General features: G+C 35.8%; 1 protein-coding gene across 1 annotated transcript; it reads left to right on the forward strand.

Annotated features, from left to right (window-relative positions):
• Positions 1-318: 318 nt before the first annotated feature.
• Positions 319-18,004, forward strand: Smp_151010 (putative monocarboxylate transporter). The gene is made up of 6 exons (XM_018797478.1): positions 319-566; positions 597-740; positions 772-1,217; positions 4,008-4,380; positions 8,268-8,634; positions 16,436-18,004. The coding sequence occupies exons 1-5, from the start codon at positions 368-370 to the stop codon at positions 8,582-8,584; spliced, it is 1,479 nt and encodes a 492-aa protein (XP_018652516.1). The 5' UTR covers positions 319-367; the 3' UTR covers positions 8,585-8,634; positions 16,436-18,004.
• The last annotated feature ends 514 nt before the right edge of the window (positions 18,005-18,518 follow it).

The following is an 18,518-nucleotide window of genomic DNA, read 5'->3' on the forward strand; positions in this document are numbered from 1 at the left end:
TCCCTTTCTGAAAACACCTACGATCATGATGCTTAAAGCGCAGGTAAAAAGTATACGAACCACCTAGTCTGCTACCTTATTAATGACATCTTTTCACATAAGACGTTAACACTTGAGATAAATAACCTCACAGGCTCATAGCGAACATATTATTTAAAGTTCCAATAACTCAATGAAGTTAACGTGAATGAATTTATAATCTTGCAACTGATGTAAGTTCCCTTACTCCATATTCTTTTTAATCATTATTGTGAGTGTGGTGGTATGTTGTTTAGACCAACCACATGAATGAACTAAGTACAAGTGGTGTTTTCAAACATACTTATGATTGTTGTTGTTTGCGCGGACACCACATATTTCTTCCGGAATGGTACAAGGGTCTCCAACAGATGACGGAGCATGGAGATGGGTTGTTGTTTTCGGTGCATTCATTTCGCACTTCATAACTTGTGGCTTCGAGAAAGGATATTCGATCATTTATGTCGAAATCATACGGGTATACGGTTCAAGTGCTGCGATGGCAGCAACTCTCGGAGGTTTCGCATCAGCAGTTCGTTTGCTATTAGGTTTGTTCATAGTTTTTATCATTCTTTTAGCTCCTCTGTCGGTTTCACTGAGTGACATTTATTCTGAACAGAAAGTAGTAATGGCTGGTGGGATACTAGCGTTTCTGGGTCTACTCATATCAGCATTAAGTGACCATTTCGCCTTTGTCTTTATCGGATATGGAGTTATATTTGGTAAAGTCGATAAACAATTAAACTACTTTAGGTTTCGGATTAACTCTCACTTTCACACCCTCACTAATCATATGTACATATTACTTTCACGAACGTCGTGCTACCGCTCTTAGTCTTTCTCTAGCTGGATGTGGCTTTGCCACGATGATTTTGCCATATTTTTTCTACTACTTGATCTCTCAATATGGACTTTCTGGCGCTCTGATAATTCTTTCTGCGTTCAGTTTGCATTATTGTGTTGCGGGTGCTTTATACTTTAAAAAGGACTTCGTAAAAAAGACTACTGAGTCCAAATTAGATTCAGAAAACATCAAGTTAACTTTACGCTCACGAATTTTCAGGTATCTTCGCCTGCTACTGAAGATCGAAATCGCATCTGGAATATGGATAAAGCTATTTTTATTTTCATTCATCTTGAACATGATGGGTTCAGGCCCAGTCACGACCCTATTAATCGATTATTCGAAGCAGCTAGGGGTAAGTTGAGTATCGTTTTTATTCGAGTGATCATTTTAGTGAAGAAAAAGCTTCCCAGTCATAATGAGTCATGTTTTTCTCATATTTACACTAGTGTATCCCAGCCGTTAGTCCCAATAGTAAAACTCCATTGAGTCCCACTCCCCAATGGGGCTACATTTTGGGTGTCTAACTTCACTGCTGACGGTTTTAAATTCTATCGGTCTTTGATGACAGCCGATTGTTTGGACCACTACTCAGAGGCATCCACCACAGGTTTTGCTTAGTTTTTCTGGGTTTTTTCATTCTTTCAAACCATTAGGTGTAATGGAATCTTAAGACGGTTTTGGAGAGGTGAGAGGCCCTTTAGTAACGTGCTAACAAATTTGTTTTCGCCTGCATTGTAAACTTTCACCGTTATTATCATATCTAAGATCAGCTGGTTAAACTCAACCTATATCCTGAATGTTGAGTGTGAATAAATGATTATCCCAGGATTAAATTACGAATAACTCAGCTGTCCATATAACGAAAGTCAGAGTCTAATTAACGTGACTGAATTCAGAATTAGGACACTTGTGATTCATGTACCAAAACACTAACACTACTATTTGTTTAGAACACTTAAAAAATTTCATTTGTAACGGCTTCGTTCCATGTTTCGAGAAACCTTTACTTCAGTAGTAAAACTGTAAGATAACCCCACCCAGATCGCTATTGAAATCGATACACTTTAACCCTCTACAGACCTTACAACAAACTAAATTATTACGTCATTCTATAATGGTTAAAACACATCGAGTGATAAAGGCTCAAAGAAAGTAAGTCATTTAACATTCAAAAGAAAATATCAAAAGACAGAACTATTGGCTAACAAAAGATTTGATAAAGGGATGCAGTTTCTAATGTAAACATCTGTAGGACAATTTGAAGTTCTCTTGAACATATGAGCATGTTAATTAGAACCTTCATACTTCATTTATAATAAAAAGACAGTAACTTTTCATATTCAGACTTGAATTTCGAATCCCACACATACTGATTAAGTCTATAGGAAAACCAAAGAAAGTTATACTTGAATCAATTATTATTGTGTCCAGTCGTTTTGGTTATCTATATATTTTTATCAGTGGAATAATTATTTCCGTATCATCACTTTGCATTCAGCAGTGTTGGAAAATAAGGCTAGCCACATCAAACGAATCACGTTCACCCACTTTAACCTACATTTTAGTTTCGATTAACGTGCTTTGAAGTGTTTTTAACTCAAAATCGAGCCTTCCTGCTCAGAATACACATTCAAATGAGTACTTTTCAAATTCTGTGTTACCAGTGTTATAAGGCTCGATAATGAATAGTCAATTCAACTAACTAAAATCATTCTGAAATTAGATTATAACCAATTCGGTTGTGGTGAATTACAGAAAAATCGTTTTTTTTCAGTTGCGTTGATGCCGATTTGATTTTTGTATTTTTCTTGTCTTCAGTTCAGTATTTACAGAGTGGTGGCTATGTATAACATACAGTCTGTATCACCCAATACCACTGAGGCAACTGAGTAGGGTTTTAAGTTGTCACAAAAACCAAACGTTTCAACCCAACACATTAACATGTATCCGATTACTGAGTTGTTTCTGAGCACTTTTTTGCTTCTGTCTCTACTAATTTCTTGTGATTTCATCTATTTTTCTACATGATACACCGGGAGCGCACTTCGTATGTTTTTAAATTGTTGGCCAAATGATATTCTTATGTGGCAGTTGATTGAGCGAACTTAGTAGATTTTCAGTAAACAAATAATTGTATTTATCATTTTTACACATGAAAAAGTAGTTGTGCTTGTAACCATCCAATACAACATATGTACATAAACGCTTGTACCCTGTACGAGTAATAAATAGGTTCAACTAGTTTCTCACTGTGAAATCTCTAGGATTAGATTTGAAGATATCGTCTACTTATTTGTAGGATTTGTGTTAAAGTAAAAGATCATAGCTAATGGTTGCTGATATTATTTGCATGTGCTTGCTAAATAAATCACTCGAAGTTTATATATTCACTTGTGATATAGTGGTTACAATTTCAACCATCAAGTCGTGGGTTACAACTTTTCTCCATCTACATCAGTTTGGACATTCGAGTATTCCCGCCAGTCCAACACAAAAGTGTGTGACTCCAAGTTGAGGACATAAACCTTTACTTGAGTTATAGCAAGCCAAGTTGATTGACTGAATACGTGATGAAGTTCAGAGAATGTTAACAAGGAGGCACCCACCTTAGCACTTTGTTTAGCATGATTTTAAGTTGGGGCTACTTAGTATACAAATATTTTTCAAAGGTTTGCCTGAAGCAAGAAAACTTGTGATTTGCAAACGACGCCTATTCCATCAATAAAATGAAACCATAGATTGTAGTTGCACTTTGATTTTGTTTAGTTTAGCTCGGTTTCAAAGAACTTGGTAAGAGTCCAATCCATATCATACGCTAAATTACTACGCCTAAATTCTAACTAGTATCAAATTCTGAAAGCAAGGAGATAACTGCTACGACACTCTATCGTAAGACTTTTAAAGGATTGTAGTTTTTATAAGCGAAATTGACTCGTCAGTCTACTTGCTTCCTTATATGGAAGTATTTGTCGGTGATTTAATACAAACCATCTAGATAGTTCAAGCATTCATCCATTAAGAGTTAATTTCTTGCGACAAATTTAGCCATTATGAATAAAATTAAGGACTTCTACGGAAAGTCTAGAATTTACTTTCTGAATTTTCAAAACCGTGTTACTTAAAACTCTTTTTAACTTTTAAGGTTATCGGCGCTCAGTCAGTGCAATTACTTGCTATTGAAGGCACAGTACAGTTGGTGATGCGAATAGCTCTGGGATTCATTTTCGATTACCGTTTCATAAAACCTCATAGAGGTCTTATATGGACTGGAGGAATAGCATTTTCTTCTGTAATAATTATCTTTATTGCATTTGCCTCTCAATTGAAGTATTTGTCTGCTCTTATGTTTTTGCGAGGGTTATTTTTGGCTCTTTATATCTCCCAACAAGCTGTAGTTTTATCGGATTTATGTGAAGGACAACCAGAAACAACGAGTCAAACAATTGCTATTGCACAAATCTGCAAAGGATTAGGAATGTTGACTGGATCTTACTTTTCTGGCAAGTTATTTAGTTGTACTTCATTTCTTGGTCTTAGATTATTCAGGTGGTGATATTACTGAGTCATTTCATTTTACTTGGTTTCTGTGAAGTTGCTAGGCAAAATATTTCATACATTAAGTTGCATATAGATTATTTAATAGTTTCTGTAATAACAATCCAGGTGCAATTCCATAATAAATTCAGAAATTGTTGTTTAGTGCATCAAAATGCCAGCGTTTTATGTGCTAGTGTAAAATTTTTCAATTACACAGAACAAGTTATCATATAGTAACTAAAAGTTATTAAGAATAACTGTTTGTGGGACATAGATTAAATTAAATCATGTTCCTCGCAGGCTTGTGTTGAGGCACTCTGACTGGCCATTTCATGGCCATTAATCTCTAACGGATACTCGGGGAAGACTCTATAATCTTCGTGCATAAAATTAAAAATATATTGTGATTCCTACATCTCTTCAACCTTGTTTATTTCTAACATAATTACGTTCCTGTACAATCGTATTCTGAATTGGTGACTTCTTGAGTAAAGTGAAGCTTCCAAAGAATACTAAGCAATAAGGGTAGCTAGGTCATAATAAGAGAGATCTTAACGGCAACACAATAGAATCATATTCTTAGGAACATGTAATCAGTAAGTTTAAATAAAGAGAACAAAGTTCCTGGTATTATGAGAACTTCAAAAGCCTGGGCTATTCGATTTATAAAGTGAGAAACTTCGTCTTTTCATGGGATTTGGTTGCTTCTTGTATCAGTCACTTCACATTTTGATGATTTGTGACGTCATCGTAACACCTGCCTATGACAGTATATTATAGTTAACATTCTGTTGCAGTTTGTTGCTATATAATCAACTCACTGACTGTCTGAATGACTATCAAACATAGAAATTGTTATAACGAGTAAGTGCGTGCGTGTCCTGTTTGATATATGAATGATATGACCGTCCAATTAGAGAGAAGTGAATTTATTTATCGTCCAATGATGCACAAAATCGTATGAGCAGTCTTCAGTACTTATCAGTCCTACTTTCTGCCTAGCCCAGCCAGTTACGTCCAGAACGTCCAGCCTCTGCAATATGAATCATTATTCTCAAACATACTGGGTTTATATACCAAACAAACTGACCACATCGTACCATAAAATATAAAATAACATTTGTACGAGATTTGGCCAAATGTGGCTGTGAATAGAGGGAACAGTAATCAATAGACTGGGGATAACTCAAGAATAGTAAATCGTATAACAGTAGTTCATAGGTCAAAATAAAGCTTATAATAAGAGGGACACGAATATGAATAGTTAAGTTACTTAATAATTATACAATAGGAAATATACGTATCATATTGGTCCATAAATAGTCCACAGAGTTGCCATTCATAATTCTCCACGGGATATAACACCTCACCTTTTTGAGAGATCCGGAGTTGATATCCGGATTTTAAATTTCCCCAATTTATCCTCCCCCACGAAACAGTGTTGGATCCTCATATACCCAAGTTACAATTAATGTGACATTATTTAAAACATATTCTTCGCGTTTAATAGAGAACCCACTAGGACTGACGTGGTCGTGAGGACCGACATTTGACATAAGGTCAGAGTTTGGTTCTTCAGAAATATTGTCATCACATTTGCTGGAAGCATCACTGGTAGATAGTGAATCACTATGATAGTCAGCGTCCATCAAAAATGCACTAGGTTCGTGATTATTATTTGATGCATGTGCATATTTTCTGGTAAAACATGAGAATCTGGACAATTAGATTCGCCAGAATTTTCTTTTGTAAAATGATGATCTCCGATCGGTGCAGCTGCATTCAGTGTACTGCTCGATTTGATCTCTGTTTCTTCACGGGCGATTGCTGCAGCAATTTTATTAGCGTTTAACAAGATATTTTCTTTCTGTGGACTGGACAATTCATTGTTTGCACGTTCTGTTTCGGGGATGATAGGATTTGAACCAAGTATGGGGTATGTCTCTGAAACAGACAGTACTGGACTACTAGGCTGATCATATGACTGCTATTGCTTCTTTTAAATTACTGTTTGCCACGGATTCATTGAGGCTCTTACCGGCATATTCATTCATTCTGCAATCAATTTCCAGCTCTGTGCACAATTTTGAAATTCATGCGTCAACTTCCGTCGCACCCCCAAAGCATGGATGATTCAGCAGCTTTGCGTGTAATTTGTCAATGAATTCCAAATGACTCTTTTTAAAACGCTGCTCTTGTCGCTGGAATAGCAACTGTAATTGATCGGAAGTTAGAGCCATTTTTTAGTGTATGAATAATGACCAATGTCGTTCAAGGACAGCAACGAAAATTTTGGATGCTGATTGCACGGAATACTTGCCTGGTTTTCGACCAATCGCAGGCTGACTTGGGTTCGGTTTTATTTACCCCATCGCCAGTCGTTATATCGAATGAGTGCGTTTTTGCCCAGTTGATATATGTGAGTGATAAGACCGCCAATTAGAGAGCAGTGATTTATCGATCATAGCTATGATACACAAAAGCCGTATGAACAGTTTTGGTCCGTAAATAGACCTCAGAGTTACCATTCATAATTCTCCACGGGATATAACAGAAATAAAGATTAGATGAAAACTAAATATAATGATGAGTGGATTTTGACCTTTCAAAATTATTTTTTCACCATGTAGTGAGAAAAACAACCATGATTTTGTTTTGACACGAAGAATCAGGGAAACAAAATGTCCAGTAAACAATACTAGTATTGTTTACGAAATAACGATGATATTTATTGGATGAACAGGTTTTGAGACTATATTTTGAACTAATTGACTATCGAATAGTAACCAATATCATTCACTCTTATTCTTTGGCAATGAACTGCTCTTATCAACCACGTTGCAGTGTGTGGCCCCTAATTAAGTGGCTGCATATCGTGCTGCACTGTTTAATGGTTAAAGGGAATGGATGCTACCCTCAAGACTACTGGTGGATGCTATATAGCACGGAGCTTTCACCCCGAATCACCTAACATTATTAATAGGTCACTTGAAAGTTCTCTCAAGAATATTTGAAGGATGAAGTATTGAGAGGCGAAATATTGTAGTAAGAATATCGGTCGATATAAGGTTGATCTTTTGTTATTTTTCTATCTTGTGTTTACGTATTGACAATTTACGACTAATTTATTTCTTTACACTATCAATTTAATATCATATGCTGGTCATTTGATTAAATTTGTGTCAACTCCTATATTTCTTGACCAACATATTCGTTTGGAATCACATCGCTATGAAAAAAATTGTGCCAGAGTTCCACAATTTCGGGCTTATATTAGTCGAATTTTTGGTGTTCTTCGGTATACATTGCTGACGATTCCGAAACTAAGACAATCCATGCATTCAGTAGCCCTCTGAAATAAAAGCGCTACTGTCTATTGACGAATTGAAATGAGACTACCACTTCTCGGCATGAATTTAATTAAGCATCTATCATTGAATCTGTTTTACCCAATACTGTTTTCTTTCAAGTGGAATGATTAACTGTAAAGTGCCTGGCGTAGTTCGATCCTTGAAACCGATAATATTTACAGTGCCTTCTTGTTCAAGTAAAACATTTTATTTATGCTCATTCCTCGAAAAATCTACATATCACCTACGATATATAACAAGAACCTTATCTGCCAAGATGGGACATCCTTAGCTATTAGTGTCTAATTATACAGAATCATGTACTCTGTTTCTAGCCCCACTGTTTAAATGAAGATTACTTACTAGACATAAGGAGATAAAGTGGAGTTTGAATCAGTTACTTTGTTTGGAAACCGAGTGCTCTAATCACTATCTATGCTTCTCTGTATGTACAAAATTGAAACAATTTAATATGATCAATTATTTCTATATGCTAACTGTTTTTGCTTCATCAGGTCTAATCAAAGATTATACTGAAGATTATCGTCCTGCCTTTATTTTCCTTGGTATAATGCAATTCATTGGTTTTATCACAGCGATTACTTCCATTATATGGGCGAAAATAAATTTACGCAAAGAGAAACATTTACTTACTGTTGACAATTTATTATCTAATACTAGTGTTGCAAATGTTTCAGAAGTTTCATTATCACATCCGGTATTAAATGAAAATAAAGCCTCAAATAATAATCAACTTGGTCTTTCTTCATCACCTCTCTCTATTCATAAGAAGATTAATGAAACAAGTACACTTGAAAATCCGAAAATATGATTTATTTTTTACCTTGAAAATAACATGTCTTCAATTCTTACACAATTCAAGTGAGTAAAATATCTTCACTATGATTATTTTTATTGAGTTTCACCACTTAGATTTGTTATTATTGTATGATCAGAAGGGGATTTGTGAAGAGATTTCAGTATATTTCAAAGTTGAAATCATGAGTCAATTGAAGCTAGACCACCATCGAAAACCTGGAAGCACTGGACGGCCGTTTCGTCCTATTATGGGACTCCTGAGCAGTGCGCACCCACGATCCCGCACTCGCGAGATTCGAACCCAGGACCTACCAGTTACGAGCCAGAGCCCTTAACCGATAGACCACTGAGCCGGCATCCAACGGTGTTAATGTCTAACTTCAACTGATCCACGAATTATGAGCGTTCATTCACCGATTGCCTTCAGTGGGTTGTTATCTCACAACAGACGTGGTTGAAGTCCACTGGTCACTGCTTCCCACTAGAACTCCAGGACATGTATCTTGAAGTCAGTCACTAGTGAGCATATGATTATAATCAGAAGGGGATTTGTGGAGAGATTTCAGTATATTTCAAAGTTGAAATCATGAGTCAATTGAAGCTAGACCACCATCGAAAACCTGGAAGCACTGGACGGCCGTTTCGTCCTATTATGGGACTCCTTATGAGTTAAGATTTAAATTCATTTTAGACATTGATCTGCTTTAATGATAATTTTCTTGTCATATTGTTTAAAGAATTTTAATGGTAGTAGAAATAGTAAAACTAGTTCACCGAATTCATATCATAATACTATCATCATCTACTATCGTTTGTCCTAGATTCCCAAGAGTTCATATTAACCCAATAAATCCATAGTTGGTTTTTTGAAGATGGATGAATTAGTGATGAAACAATATTGATATTCGGAAAGATTGTTTAATTCCATTCTTATATTTTTATATATAAATGTTCTTAACAAGTATATAATGTGTGATCAGATTGTTCGAAATGTATTACGCTAATATATCATCACATAGTTCTGATCTTGTTCGTCTTCTTATTACACCATCGAAATGTATCAAAGGGACTAATTGAATTTAAATTCTTTGGTGTAAGAAATAGAGCCCGACCTGGACGACTTCACTGTTTATCATGGGTTAAATATTAACAACATAAATTAGAACACGATTTAACTGAAAAAATTGGTATGTGGTTGGTTCATCATTGACGATAAATTTACAATCTAGTTGTAGTTTCCCTTAACATTTGTTAAGTGGTAAATAATAAAATTGACTAATTTAGCATTTACTTCCTGATGTTACACTACCCATTCGAACAAAATCTGTTATGAAAATATACCCGATCAACTTTAAATGCATATATGAATACTGTCGCCAATTTCCATCGTGCAGCTAAGCTTGTCTATGTTCTGAAGCTTTCATTTAACTTTCTAAATTAACTGGAAGAACGAAACTTAAATATTTCCATCATCATCATCATCAACATCATCTTGAAGAATTCTTTTAGTGTTTTAGTTATCCTTGTTATTTAATATATATCAAATGTACTGACCCTTATACTTTAAGAATACATACATATTCTTTATTAATTGCCTAGTCTAACAAACTAATAATTCTTTCATATAGTGATAGCCACCTAGCCACTTTTCTCAGAAACTTCAAATCTTAACTCGTACGTTCTAAGTTGTGTGAATTTCACTTTGTCTTTATTAGTTTTGGAATTTGAAAAATTCCCATGTTGTGAATTAGAACGATATATAAGCGAACAACATTGTTTGCGATTAGATCTTAATTAGGCTTTACTCTAATATACAGTAATATTTATATGCATATACGCCTGCTATCACACTATCAATTTGTACTCTTTACTTATTATGTTTATTTATGTAATCTATTCCACTGTTATCATTAAATCATAGACTACCTTGATTGGTTTAATAATTTCGTATATTTCATGCAGTTAGTTCCCTTTATGAATTTAAATAAAGACAGAACAAATATTGATACAGAATAATATGAATTCATTATATTTCGTGGTTTCTCATCAGCTGCTTACAACCAAATATGTATTAAAGTTTCAGCATTGGGGTAATAAATAGGATGGAACGACTGATATAAGTGAATATATATATATATATATATATATATATATATATATGTCGGCCAGAATGGGGAACCTCGAACAGAAGAAGCTTAAGCATGTTATCGATAGTACCACGCTATACTGCAGATACATGGATGACACCTTTGTTGTTTGCGACAATCACAAACACTCCATCAATGTGCTCAGTTTGTTTAATAAAGCACACAAGGATATATAATTTACGATGGAACATGAAGACGAAGATAAATTCCATTTTCTAGATATTGGAATTAGACGAACACCAGCGGGTACATTACAAAGATATGTTCATCGCAAAAACACTTGGAGTGGACTGTATCTCAATTACTACAGTTTCTGTCCGATGAGTTACAAAAAGGGTATTATACGGACCCTTTTCGACCGCGCACACAAAATCTGCTCGAGTGAGTGTCTTGAGGAAGAAATAGCTCTAATCACCAAATATCTACGTGAAAATGCATATCCAGAGAAATTCATCCACAAATATGCAAACACCAACCGTCGAATAAAATATGATCGAGTTGAAAAGAAAACATGCTTCCTATACCTACGTTCCAAAGGAGACGAAATCGCTGGAATAATTAACCACCGACTTAATTCCGCGTTGAAAGCGACCTACCCATCAGCTAAACTGACAACGGTGTGGGAAACAAACTGCTCACTCAAACAAACTAAAATCGACAAGTCCTCTTTTCTCAGTAGCTCCAAGTGCATTTACCAATTTACATGTACGTGCCAAAGCACATACATTGGAAGAACCGAGAGAAGAGTGCATGTCCGCATTTCTGAGCATGTTGCTAAGAAACTGAGGCTGCAAGGGTCCAGGGCTCTCAACAGTGCGATAGCTCGGCATTTACTCGACACCGGGCACAGCATTGACATTTCTCATGCCTTTAAAATCATCAGTAAACAAAGAAGTACAACTGCTCTCCAGTTTGCTGAAACGATCGCGATAAAAAAACTCAAACCGGATCTGTGTACTCAAAAAGAGACAGTGATAAACTTATTACTACCCTGGTGATCCGTTTTTTGTATTTTTTTTGTTTGTTTCAGTTGCGTTGTTATTATTTTAATTTTGGTTAATATTCAGTTTTTATTATCTTCCCCTCCCCTTACTCAATTCTTAAACCACTCTTTCTCTCACACATTTCCGCTCATTTGTCTCTCCTAATTATATGAACTATCCAAATTTTATTCAATTATTACGTAACCCACCCTAATTGTTTTCAACTACCTCTAAAATAATCACATTTTTGATTTTATCTGTCTTCGAACTCCACTATTACGCCACCCTTCATTCTAATACCTAATAACCTCTGACCTTTCCTTGCATATATATATATATATATATATATATTACTTACTTACTACTTACTTACGCCTGTTACCCCTTGTGGAGGAGCATAGGCCGCTCACCAGCATTCTCCATCCAACTCCGTCCTGAGCCTTCCTTTCCAGTTCTTTCCAGTTGCTATTCATCCTTTTCATATCTGCTTCTATTTCCCAACGTGATGTGTTCTTTGGCCTTCCACTTTTCCGCTTCCCTTCACCATTCCAAGTTAGGGATTGCCTTGTAATGCACATTGGTGATTTCCTTAATGTATGTCCTATCCACTTCCAACGTCTTTTCCTAATTTTCTCTTCAGCTGGAAGCTGGTTTGTCCTCTCCCATAAAACGCTGTTGCTGATAGTATCCGGCCAGTGAATGTTGAGTATTTTGCGTAAACAACTGTTTATAAATACTTGTACCTTCCTGATGATGGCCGTAGTAGTTCTCCACGTTTCAGCTCCATACAGTAGGACTGTCTTGACGTTCGTATTAAAGATTCTGACCTTGAAATTGGTTGAGAGTTGTTTTGAGTTCCATATGTTCTGCAATTGTAGAAATGCTGCCCTTGCTTTGCCAATCCTCGCCTTTACATCTGCATCCGATCCCCCTTGTTTATCAACGATGCTCCCCAGGTACTTGAATGTTTCCACCTCTTCCAGAGTTTCGCCATCAAGTGTGATTGGGTTGGTGTTCTCCGTGCTGCATTTGAGAATCTTGCTTTTTCCTTTGTGAATGTGGAGGCCTATCGATTGGGAGGCTGCTGCTACATTTGCGGTCTTCATCTGCATTTGGTCGTGTGTATGAGAGAGGAGGGCCAGGTCATCTGCGAAGTCCAAATCATCTAATTGATTCTGAGAAGTCCATTGTATTCCGTATTTCCCTTCAGATGTCGAATTCTTCATAATCCAGTCAATCACTAGAAGGAAGAGGAATGGGGAGAGTAGACAGCCTTGTCTGACTCCGGTCCTTACTGGAAATGCATCTGTCAGCTGTCCTCCATGCACCACTTTGCACTGTAGTCCATCGTATGAGTTTTGGATAATGTTGACAATCTTGTCAGGAACTCCATAGTGTCGAAGAAGTTTCCATAATGTTCTCCTGTCCACGCTGTCAAACGCCTTCTCATAGTCAATAAAGTTGACGTATAGTGATGAGTTCCACTCAACTGATTGTTCAACGATGATCCGTAGTGTCGCAATCTGGTCTGTGCACGACCGATCCTTACGGAATCCAGCCTGATGATCCCGAAGTTCGGCGTCTACTGCGTCTTTCATCCGATTCAGCAGCACTCTGTTGAAAACTTTTCCTGGTACTGATAACAAACTGATGCCTCTGTAGTTCTCACATTGGCTCAGATCTCCTTTCTTTGGTATCTTGATGAGATATCCTTCTTTCCAGTCCATTGGCACTTGTTCTTCCTCCCAAATCTTCTTGAATAGAAGGTGAAGCATATTTGCAGTTATTTCAATGTCTGACTTCAGTGCTTCTGCTGGTATATTGTCAGGTCCTGCCGCCTCCTCACTTTTGATTTGTCTGATTGTCATCTTGGCTTCTTAGATCGTTGGTGGAGTGACATATACTGGAAGGTCAGTGTGTGCTGCTTCGATGTTCGGTGGGTTCAATGGGGCTGGTCTATTCAGTAGTTCGTCGAAGTATTCTGCCCATCTTTTCTTCTGTTCTTGAATCTCAGTGAATGTCTTTCCTTTTTTGTCCATGACTGGTCTCTCTGGTCTGCCATATCTCCCTGACAATTTCTTCGTTGTATCATATAGTTGTCTCATATTCCCTTCTCTTGCAGCTTTTTCCGCCGTCGTTGATAGTTCTCCCATGTATTTCTGCTTGTCGGCTTTAATGCTTTTCTTCACTTCCCTGTTTGCTTCTGCGTAGTCTGCTTGTGCTTTGACTTTCTCTGCTCGTGTTCGGCTGTTGTTAATTGCTAGTTTCTTGTTCTTCCTTTCTTGAATTTTGTCCAGGGTTCCCATAGAGATCCATTCCTTTGATGATGATTCTTAGGACCAAGAACCTCCTGACAAGTTGAAGTTAGTGCTTCTTTTATCCCTTTCCAGTTGTCCTCCAAGGTAGTTTCTTGTTCTTTCAATAGATCCTGTAGAGCTTGGAACCTGTTGTTGAGAGTTATCTTGAATTCGTGGAGCTTGTCAATATCTCGAAGGAAGGCTGTATTGAACCTTTGTAGTGCTGTTTGTCCAGTTGTCCAGTGTTTCTTCAGCTTCAGTCTCATCTTGGCCACAACCAGGTGGTGATCTGAAGCTATGTCAGCTCCTCTCCGGGTTCTCACATCTTCCATTGATCTTCGGAATTTTTTGTTGATACAGATGTGATCTATCTGGTTCTCTGTGGTTTGGTCCGGTGAGATCCATGTAGCTTTGTGTATGCGTTTGTGTGGGAATATTGTGCCGCCTATAACCAATTTGTTGAAAGCACATAAGTTTGCAAGTCTCTCCCCATTTTCATTTCTCTCTCCTAGTCCATGTCGTCCAATTATATCTTCATATCCTGTGTTGTCCACTCCAACTTTAGCATTTAGATCTCCCATAAGGATGGTGAGGTCCTTTCGTGAGCACTTTTCTATAATTGATTGCAGCCTTTCATAGAACTGATCTTTATCATCGTCGTTGCTATCATTGGTGGGTGCATAACATTGGATAACGTTCATTGTGATCCCTTGCTTCTTTTTTCTGAATGATGCTTTGATTATCCTGGGTCCATGAGATTCCCATCCCACAAGTGCATTTTGTGCTTCTTTGGACAGCATTAGAGCAACTCCCTGAGTGTGTGGAGCATTTTCCCCTTCGTGACCGGAGTACAGCAGCATCTCTCCTGTACCTAGCCTTTGTTGTCCAGTTTGTGTCCAATGGGTTTCGCTGATTCCAAGTACTGCCAAGTTGTATCTCCTCATTTCCATTGCTATTTGGCTGGTCTTTCCTGTATCCCACATTGTCCGGACGTTCCATGTACCTATAAAGAGTGTTGCTCTGGTGTCACTCTGGATAATAAGCATTTATTACCAGGGTAGGTTTAAGGTGAGAACAAACTGTTTTTGAATACACTAAGGGGGTTTGAATTTTCATATGGCTAAGGCTTCAATAAACCTCAGTATACGCCCTTTTACACTTTTAAACAACACAACCAAAGCTGAGTTTAGATCAATCTTATGACCTGTTTCGATTATATGTTTAGCAACAGAGGATGATGGATGTTTATCCTCTACTCTTATTGGGTCATTCGACTGTATTTGTTTTTGCAACCATTTTGGTACATGTTCACCCACCCTAATTTTCAGATCACGATTGCTCCTCCTTATTACCAGTCTAGTTGACCTTTTATTTTTATATATAAATGTTCTTAACAAGTATATTGTGTGATCAGATTGTTCGAAATGTATTGCGCTAATATATCACATAGTTCTGATAATCTTCGTCTTCTTAATACATTATCGAAATTGATCACATAGTGTTAAATCTAAATAATCTTTTAATTAAAGCATATAATACACATACAGTATCATGTGAAAAGTATAGTTAACTTATTCTGGCACTTTTTGTTTCACTGATTTATTGAACAATTGACTGAAATGTTTTTTTTGTTTTTTTAATCCTAATTTATCACAATTCAAATAAGTGATATTTAAAGTATTTTACAAAATTCTTTTTTTTTATCGATAAATGTTACTAATATACATGCGGTAGAACTTGTGAAATGTTTTAAAATGTAAAGTAAAAATCTAAAAACAAACCTCATGACAATAATTTTTTTTTTATAAACTGTAGATATTTTGATCTGATAAATTACAAGATGAGATGAAACTTTTCGAATCAGTTACTAGGTAGGCTTTTCATTGAATCAATGATTCAACATTAAGGTAACCTTTTAATAAATTAGACCACACACGCTATACTTATCAAAAGTACCATTGTGTAAAAAATGTCTCTCTTAATATGATTTGATGAATTAACTATCACATCAGTCAGTCAGTTAACTACAACGTAGGACCAGGCACATATATGCATCAGTCCAAGTTGCCATATCTCGTTAGCACAACAAGATGAACACCGGATTCATCATATAATGGTGTACATGTGCTGGTTTCTCACTATAATCACTTAGTGTAATTTATAAATCCAGTACTGTGTCTGTGAGATCTACTCATATAACTTGGCTACCCAAATAGAAGTATGTGACATGTGGTTTAAACTTATGGCGTAACGATTGAAAGCCTAATAATTTAACCATTAGTCTATCGTAATAAACTAACTTCCACACAGTTATGTATTATACCCTCCAAACAACAAATGATTATCGGGTTGTTTCTGTAGTATTAAAATTATAATGATACTTAATCAACTATCAAACTAACTTCATTCTTTTTATTTTGTTTCTGTTTTTTTTTAGGATGGAGTAATCAATTATCAACCTGAAACAGATCTGTATATGTATATAAACATTTTATTTCTGCTTTCAATAGGCTGTTGTGTCAGTTTTATAGACCACATAGTGTATTTCTTCACTTCCGAACTCTGTTCTTACACTATTACTCAACTATTTGCTTATTACGTTTTTCATTTTCTTATACCCGGTTATCTTTAACTGACCGTACAATATGTATATATCCATGAATTTATCCACAAACCAACTAATAAACAATCCGAGTAATTTTCCTTATGATGAACTATCGTGTAACTATTCATTTCACTGACTTTGGTTGTCCTTTCAGCTGTCGTAAAATTGTACCAGATGCAGTAGCTATACTGCTAAAAAAACACTCGCTCATATTATCGACACTTGGTGTCCGTTTTTCATTAAAAAGGTTAGTATATTAGGCAGTATTTCGCTATTTATTACCTTAAGCGTGTAAAATATGGACGAGCACTACGTAGAGATTATTATGCTGTGAACTTTTACTGACTGAGATAATGATGATATATGTTACATCTACTGAGATGTTCTTTCTTGACTACCTTAGGAGCATCTTCTAAAGAAACTTAAGGGTGGTCACTTCATAGTAACGATGTCAGTCTAAAAATTCACTGAAGATCATAATGAACTGTATTTAGAAGAGAAAACCTTTATTGTGTCAGGTAGCTAATCGTGAATCTATATTCGGTGGCTTCAGATAATATGGCTCATAATTCATAAAATTGATGTAAATTAAGGCTAAACCTTAATCATCATCATCATACTATTCTATACCTTTTTGACTTGCTTTCTTTCCTTTTTTATCACTTTATTCCCGTTGGTATTACCGTTCACTCATTGTTCAACTCCTTGTTAATCTATATTTTTTATGTTGAGATGTAGTTTAGAATTTTTATCGATGAGTATCTGGATCAATCTTTACATTCGACGTTAAATAAAACTACTTTCGTAAGTCACACACAAGGTGTTTAAGTGAAAGGATCTTGAAAACCAAACTGAGTTGAGTTTAGAACGTTTTTATAGTCAGACGTTACTACTAAGTTACGAATAATTCTTTATTGAATCCAAAATAGAATCTAATACAAGTCCATGAATTTCAGCTGATCACTTCTAACAAATTAATGACAAACAAAGTCCATTTAATACCGAGTTATTTAGATTAGCGGCTAAACTACAGTGTAGTTAACAGAACTTCAGCAATACTAGGAGTTATATGCTACGACATTGGTTATTAATCAATGATGAATTAATGCCCATTCTCAGGTTTATAAACTTCGTAGCCATTACAAAATTTAAGTTTACCTTATATGTGCCAAAACAATTTACTTTCACTTGAAACCTGTCTCAGTAATCCCTTATCGTCTAATAATGTATTAGGTGGTGTTGAAATTTTTATTCTTTCTATAACACTATTTCTCATTCTGATACTTCCTGTTATTCATATTCAGCTAGACACCATTCGTTGTTCACATAAAATACTATCAAAAATTCTGTTACACTGTTCTGAATGCTTCTTTTAAATACAAGAATACTATTTTTTAGATTAACTTCGTCTTCATATTCAATTACACAGGCATATAAAAAAAATCATCTTTTAATTTAATTTGAAATTGAGGCCTTTTCACATTGTCTCCAATTTTTAGCTGTAAATTACAACCTTCTATAAGATTAAAGCGTACTACTCGTAACAACGTCTGTTGGCTACAGTGTCACAAATAATGTAATTTAATTTTTGTTCTAGGGTTACAGAAAATGTATGATCACGTCTGTCTAATGATTTATCAATAAAAGTTTATTTCAATCACCTGTGACGGTTTTATTCATGCTCACCTGAACTAGTGTTGTACAGGCAGCTTCTTCAATTTTGTATTCAGTGAATTCATTCTTCTTATGGTCTTAAACATTTATTAATTCACATTTTCAAAGATAAATTTATCGTATACTTTTCCAAACTATCACGTTTATGGCTAATACTGACTCATGACGATCAATTTATTACATAACAGTTGACTGTATTTATACTTTTTTCTTTGAAAGAAGAGAGCCAATTTTCTTTATT

The sequence above is a fragment of the Schistosoma mansoni genome, chromosome 4 (genome assembly GCF_000237925.1).
Source record: "Schistosoma mansoni strain Puerto Rico chromosome 4, complete genome".
Lineage (NCBI taxonomy): Eukaryota > Metazoa > Platyhelminthes > Trematoda > Strigeidida > Schistosomatidae > Schistosoma > Schistosoma mansoni.